Source organism: Macadamia integrifolia, unplaced genomic scaffold (assembly GCF_013358625.1).
Source record: "Macadamia integrifolia cultivar HAES 741 unplaced genomic scaffold, SCU_Mint_v3 scaffold1257, whole genome shotgun sequence".
NCBI classification, from domain to species: Eukaryota; Viridiplantae; Streptophyta; class Magnoliopsida; order Proteales; family Proteaceae; genus Macadamia; species Macadamia integrifolia.
This window is the reverse complement of record NW_024868134.1, coordinates 209,154-215,920: the sequence shown is the minus strand read 5'-3', so window position 1 is coordinate 215,920 and position 6,767 is coordinate 209,154. Positions and strand designations below refer to the sequence as shown.

At 39.0% G+C, this 6,767-nt stretch overlaps 1 protein-coding gene across 2 annotated transcripts; it reads right to left on the bottom strand.

The window, feature by feature from the left end:
* Nucleotides 1–576: 576 nt before the first annotated feature.
* LOC122063233 (multiple organellar RNA editing factor 5, chloroplastic/mitochondrial-like) lies at nucleotides 577–2,494 on the bottom strand. 2 transcript variants are annotated; one of them, XM_042626940.1, is made up of 4 exons: nucleotides 2,120–2,494; nucleotides 1,921–2,018; nucleotides 1,751–1,815; nucleotides 577–832 (listed from the first exon to the last, which is right to left on the bottom strand). In XM_042626940.1, the coding sequence occupies exons 1-3, from the start codon at nucleotides 2,440–2,442 to the stop codon at nucleotides 1,784–1,786; spliced, it is 453 nt and encodes a 150-aa protein (XP_042482874.1). In that variant the 5' UTR covers nucleotides 2,443–2,494; the 3' UTR covers nucleotides 577–832; nucleotides 1,751–1,783. The 2 variants fall into 2 exon arrangements, with proteins under 2 accessions (XP_042482874.1, XP_042482875.1); XM_042626941.1 differs by lacking the exon at nucleotides 577–832 and adding an exon at nucleotides 1,013–1,597.
* Nucleotides 2,495–6,767: the final 4,273 nt, after the last annotated feature.

Genomic DNA, 6,767 nt, shown 5'->3' with positions numbered 1-6,767 from the left:
AAAAGAATACTTAGGTGAGAAGGCCAAGTGATACAAAGTTAGCATTACACAAATTAAAGGTTTGAACCCATGAACACGCAATTCCTAAGATATTTCAACAAAGCATGAAGCCATGGTTAAGAAAGAATGGGATATCAGGGATAAAAAAAAAAGTAGTAAAGATTGGATTTGCCAAAGATGAAAAGTCGATTATCATCTTACCTTTTATGCTGTAAGAGTGTTTTAGAGTTTCGCCAATCACCTTATGAACTCAAAGGGGTAGCTGAGTTGGAAAGGGACCTTCACCTTATGAAGCGCTTAATTCTGAATTTGACTCCTCTTATCTCATCGGGGTCATTCACACGGGGTATTTAGTGCTCTTTACTATTTTCGGTAAAAGTTGAAAGGTTCTCATTCAACCCTTGTATGACCATCTATGTGATTGTTGGGTTAGTATAAATCTACAGGATTAGTTAGGCTGGAGACTTGGATACTCGTTGTTAGCGGAAAAAAAAATCACCTTATGACGCTTTCTCTCAATTCTCAATTTGTAAATTATTAATGCACTTATGTCCCTCCATATAAAAAAAAAGTTAATATCAAGAATATAAGTGATGCAACTTTTTCATTAATTAAGTACGTTACAGATTCTGGAAAAGATATTGTGTTGGTTCATAAAGCATCGAGTGTTCAAATCTAATATTGCAGATTTCTACAATATATTGATTTAACAACTCCATATAAGAAAATCAAACCACCGAAGTCCCGTTCTTATCCTGAATGAAACCACCTCCTCTACTCTCTTCCGGGTCTCCAAGTCTATACCTATCCCAGGAATTAAACCTGGGTTTTCCTGCCCAAGGTGAATTAAATAAATGAAATCATTATATATATGGAAAAGAAATGAATTTTATTTTTTGGAGATAAAGTTTTCCTTTCATCAATTGGTAAGGTTTTTTTTTTTTTTTTTTTTGGTGAACCAAGGTGTCCGGGCTAGCTTACGCGCACCTCGACTGATTTGATAAGTTCACTACCACGGATTCACAAGCACCAATGGGAATTTAGTACATTCTCAAAAAACCTTCATGATACCCTCTAAATGCATTTAAATTACCTTCCCATTCACCATGAGTGTAAAGAGACTTAAGTCTTTTTTAACCCCTTTAATTGTGAGGCATTGATTCTTGCTAGTTAGGGGTGTCAGCCTAGATTGAACTTGTAAAAGAGACCGAACTACAAAAAACTTAGACCAGATCGAACCAAAGTCATTTGATTCGGCTTAAGGTATACGAACCCAAAACCAAATTAAAACAAGTTTAAGTTGGATCAAAACCTAAATCAAACCGATAAGAAGTCGTAAACCGAACTCAAAGCAGACCAAAATCAAAATGGACAAATCGATAAGATTCTAAAATGAACCGAACCTCCTAAGAAAATCAATTTGTTTGCACAATTCTGTATAAATTTGTATGGTAAATTAAACCCAAAGTGGACCAAAAATGACCCAATAACAAGTGAATACAAGAAACTGAAACAAAACCCCAACCAAAGTATCTTATTGGTTTTATTTGTTTGGTTTCATTTCACCATTTTCACACCGACGGGACTTTCATTCAACCTAGACAAAAATTAAACAAAATCAACCGATTGACACCCCTACTTTCCAATTGCTCTACCCATTGGGTAAATGAATGAACTAATGTCGACATGTTTTAACTTTATTCGCCCATGCCCTAGCTAGCTAAAAAAAAAGAAGATTGACAGAGAATACCTCTCAATAGTCCATAATAGATGTTTGCAGGATCTACATTCGGAGGACTTGAACACCAGGCAGATCTGTATATAGATGAGGAAGCAAGGACTTAGCAGAAGCTATGGTTCCAAGCTGGCTTCAAGTGTACAGCTAGCCCTAATATTACGAATAAGTTGGAGAGTACTGACCTTTAAGCCTTCTTGAGGTTTCCTCATCAATTTCACATTCGAACCCATAAGGCCTGTCATATGAAATACTGCAAATACATTTTTTTGCTTCCTCTTTACTGATGTTAGACAAAGAAACCACGTAACCAAATCAGAAAAAGATTCATCAATTGTGTCCTCAAATGATTTTCACATATGATAGAAAATAAATCTGTTATACCTTCCAACAGCATTTGCTAGAATTTGAATGTAATATTCATAGATCTGCAACTTAGTAGTACTCTCTCCACCAGGCTTATCCATAATGATGCGAAAGTGCCGGCCGCGGGCGGGCGGTTTCACCTTGCATTGAATGGGTTTCAATTGGTTGGTACCCCACCGCGGTGCAACCACTTTGATTGCATGCGAGTGCAGGACAGAAGAGCCTGCAGAGAGGGAAAGACCATGAACTACAGAGGAAGAACGAAGGAAAAGTTTGGAGTGGAAGAGAGTTGGTTGAGTGCAGCGAGAGGAGATGATGGCTGGAGATATGGCTGCTGCCATTGTTGTAAAAGTTGGATTGGAATGGACTTGAAGTAATGAGATATGAGAAGGAAAAATGATATTTATTTATGGGGATGGAGCAAGAATGAAGCAATGTTTAGGTATGAAGCAAGGTTTGGGTATGAAGCGAAGTGTGCTGTATTAAATCACCGAAGAACCATGTTACATATATCAAATCACGGAGGAAGGTTTCAACCAAAAGATTAAAGGAGGGATATGAGTGTGACCTCCACTTCCTATACAATAATAACAAACTCAACGTTATTCCAACTTAATGGGATCGGCTACATTGAATGTGACCTCCCCTATAAGATTTTATTTTCTTTCTTTGTCCCAATTGACTATTAATTGGGTTCCATTATGAAAACCCAAAATTTGATTTAATTGCATATATCTTGGATTTTATTAAGGATACCCACCATATTAGTTTGGTTACAAATAGTGAAGATTTGCTCTTTAATTGATTGGTCTATCTTAATGGGAGATGGACATTATGTTATTAAAGGAGTCTAGGTCCCCCATTGTATGGTTACGTACTAATCTCACCCATTAGATGAATGCATTGAGAAAATACTAAGGGAACAAACCTACCTCTATTGAAGAAAAAGAAGGTCGCTCATTCGTGCAAGGACAACAGCAATGGCTGCGTGAAGCTCAGCTGGAAACAACACATTATCGACGGTGAACGGTATGTCATATTGTCATTTCCCCTTCTTGTACAAAAATAATTCATGGTATATTGGAATGATCTTTATTATGATTTAGGAATTATGATGCTATAAATTCTATCATCCCCCTCCTATTCCATGAGATAAATAATAGTTGTGCTTTTCCGTATTAAGTCAATGAAGAAGTATGGTTTCTATCACGAGTGGTCAGGTGAGCCAGAGCCCCATTCAAACATTTGAGGCACTAGGTTGGGCTTGTCAGTTTGTGTGCTGAACCAAGACTGGGATTTTTAGGTTTGAGTTTAGGTCGAACTAGGCCTAGGCTGAGACCTTGGGTTGAATCTGGCTCAACCTTGTTTATATCCTACTATCATATAACAGCATGAGTTTTAGTTTTTTGGGTAAAATTTTCACTTGATAAAAATACCCATTTATCACCAATACATCTCCTTACTTGAGAGTTTATCGATGATTATAGAGAGAAACTCCTCTATAAGAGAGGAGATGAGAAGAGTCTGAAAGGGTTACTGTGACACCCTGTTCCATACAGAACCGGACCGGTGATCGAGTTAACACCTGTTAACCCAAAACCTACCAGGATCATCTAATACAGTAACCATAGCACAACATACACACACACTAAGTCAAACAAATCCTGTATTTCAGCGGAAGTTTTACATATACATAACTGTAAATATCCCAATACTCTTGATATCCAGATTGTATTACATAATACATTTACATGTGGGCCCATAGGCATGATATGTACATAAGAAATACAATTTACACATCCAGAGCACAAAAGGGGTAACATTTCAAAAATAACCAAAAAGAATCCATGTATGGTATCAATGTTGCTTACTCGCAATACAGCTATCGCACGGGCGCTCGGCCCCGTGCCCGAGATCTTCAGGGACCCACCAGTCCTCGCCTGAAAATTCTTTGGTGGGTCCCGGCTCTAGTTCTTTAGCCAGATAAACTACAAGATCATCTAAAAATAGTGTGCAAGTGGGATGAGCTCACTAGCCTAGTAAGTGAAAATAAAAACCAAACAAGTATGCACAATACAAATGAACCTATATGCAAGCAGTTCATTGTATTATCTTAGTCCAACTAGACAACAATTCTAAGTCATAGGTCATGTGCTACTTGCAACCATAATGCGCGTATGCTCCGGGTACGAGCCGTGAACTCCATTCCGTGATACGTCCTTAGAGTTGCCAAAGAAGGTCAGCCATAGGTGCCGGAAAAGTAAATTACTGTTCCTCAACGACATTAAAGTAAATTTTTATTTCTCAGCGACATTAAAGTAAATTATTGTTTCTTAGAAACATTAAAGTAAGATGGGCCTTGCCTTGCATTAAATTAAAACCAGTACGATTGGCCCTCTTGTTATATCACCAAAGTTGCCGACAGTCCTAATGATTAGCCGGGCGTACTTCTAACCACCACCATTGGTACACAACCTTGGGCTTCCCCCTCGTGATATACCCAACACCTAAACCCCTACTAAGAAGGGTCATAGCACAAGGATATGTCATTCCTAACCACATGCTCCTATGTGAGATGGTACGTCTGCATAGTGCCATCGCGTCCCATTCCACGGGCCACTAATGCATTCGTGTCCAAGTCGACTACTACATCTAGTCTAGCAAAGCATCATATTCAATAGTTTAAAGTCATCAATTTCATATAACAAGCAAGAATAAACATTTAACAATTAAAGATATCAGCATGTCAAATCATAAATGAATTTCATAATGCACAGGTCAATGCATGCAATGGCACTCGTGGATGACTAGACTACAAAATAATGATATGATGACATGGCTAGTCTACAACCAAAATGACATGATGCAATGTCTTCTTCCCACTTATTTAGTACAAAGATCACCCTTGGTAAGAGGAAGATCCAGCGTGTGATGACGCGAGTTTCTAGTACAACCTATAATAAAAAAGAGTTGGATTTAGTATATCTCCACTTTAGGCTCATAACCAATGAGGTGTGATGATCCCAATGGATTTAAAATCATTAGAGAAGGTTACCCGACAAATTTGGGCCCAATTAGGACCCGAGAAGTCGGATTGGTGGATCAATTGGCGGGCAAGGCACCCACCAGTCCTTGCTCGCCGCTCGACATAGGGACTCTGCCTAGACTGACAGGCCAGAAGCAACTAGTCTTGCTCGCCTGTCGAGCCAGCAGCCTACCTAGGACAGGCAGGCGCTGGATTGGTGGGTCCGATCATTCCCAGGCATCCACCAATTAGAACCGGGATTTTGCCATTCTCTCCCATTCTTCACTCTGCCTTGGGAAAACCACCACGGGTCAATTCGATAGAATTTACCACAAATTTAAGGCTCCAAATCATGATCTAATATAGATCTAAGGTCGATCCAAAGTCTTAAGTGTGGATCTTACCTCTTTGCTTAAGAACACCTCAAAACCCCAAATCTTCTCTTTAGCTCAAGAGATCAACAAATGCTTCACAAATCTTGCAAGTCTTCCTCTAAATCCTTCATAAACAACATGTAGAACATTTATTAAACCTTAGATTCACATTTTCAAGAAATAATAACAAGATCCAAAAGATTGCTACCCAAGTCGAAAGGTTTCACTTAAGGTTTCATAAGGGTTTAAGGAATATGGACTTTACTCACCTCAAATCATAGATCTCGAGATGAAGATCGTTAATCCGGCGTTGAAATCAAAAGATTCAACCTGGGCGACGCACAATGAGCATTTTCTCTCCCATTTCTTCCTTCTTCTTATCTCCTTCTTTTCTCTATCTTCTTTAATTTTCTCACCCACCGTGTAAAACAACAAATGTGAGGAAAGAAAGGTAATAAATACTATTTATAGTCAAAACATCTAATGACCAAAGTAGTAGGTCACACTGGTGGGTCTGACCCATCTATGACCACTCACCAGTCGGCCAAAACTTAGTCGAATCATTGGGATTTTCAATGGGGCATGGTCCCGACATGTATTTCACTCTCGGTAATAGATCAACACATATACTTAATATAAAATATGTCAACGTACCTTATTATGCTTGGGTAGGCGGACCTCACCAGGCACTGACTCCAACTCATTTGGCCAACCTGAGTTCAGATTCACCCTTGCCACCATGTTCCATAAAGTACTCAACTCGGCTCGCTCTGGTTCAGGTCCTGTAAGACCAAACCAAACCAGCCAAGAAATTAGATCGGTATTAGAAAGTAGGGTATCACAGTTGCATCTTGCTATTGCCAATGGGTAGCGTCTAGGTGGGACATAGTATTGTGCCATCAAGATATCCAAATAGAAATTTTCCTTAAAATAAGGCACACTCAGAGCTCACAAGAATAGATAATTCTTAGGCCTAGCTTCCGTTGGCTATTCTAATTCCATACAATATTTGGATGAATAGAAATCGGAGGATCTTTGAAAATCATATCAAGCCTATGTCTTTGGTGGTTAATTCAATATTGCAAGGCCTCTGCGACTGCTCAGTTGTAGTCCCCATTCAGAATTGCTCTGTGAAAGACCTTCTCTCAAGGAAGCTCAAGATGAATATTGCAAACTCGAAAGCCAGAAGATTAGTTGAGGTTCTCTGGAGATGTCCACCTTTGGGGTTCTATAAATGAAACATTGATGGCTGCTCCTTAGGCAACCC

What these genes read in the sequence shown, in the direction of transcription:
- LOC122063233 (XM_042626940.1), bottom strand. Translation starts at nt 2,442, where the DNA reads ATGGCAGCAGCCATATCTCCAGCCATCATCTCCTCTCGCTGCACTCAA. An exon ending in CTAGCAAATGCTGTTGGAAG is followed by an intron (nt 2,019 to 2,119) that starts GTATAACAGATT and finishes GTCTAACATCAG; the next exon opens with TAAAGAGGAAGCAAAAAAAT. An exon ending in AACCTCAAGAAGGCTTAAAG is followed by an intron (nt 1,816 to 1,920) that starts GTCAGTACTCTC and finishes ATCTATATACAG; the next exon opens with ATCTGCCTGGTGTTCAAGTC.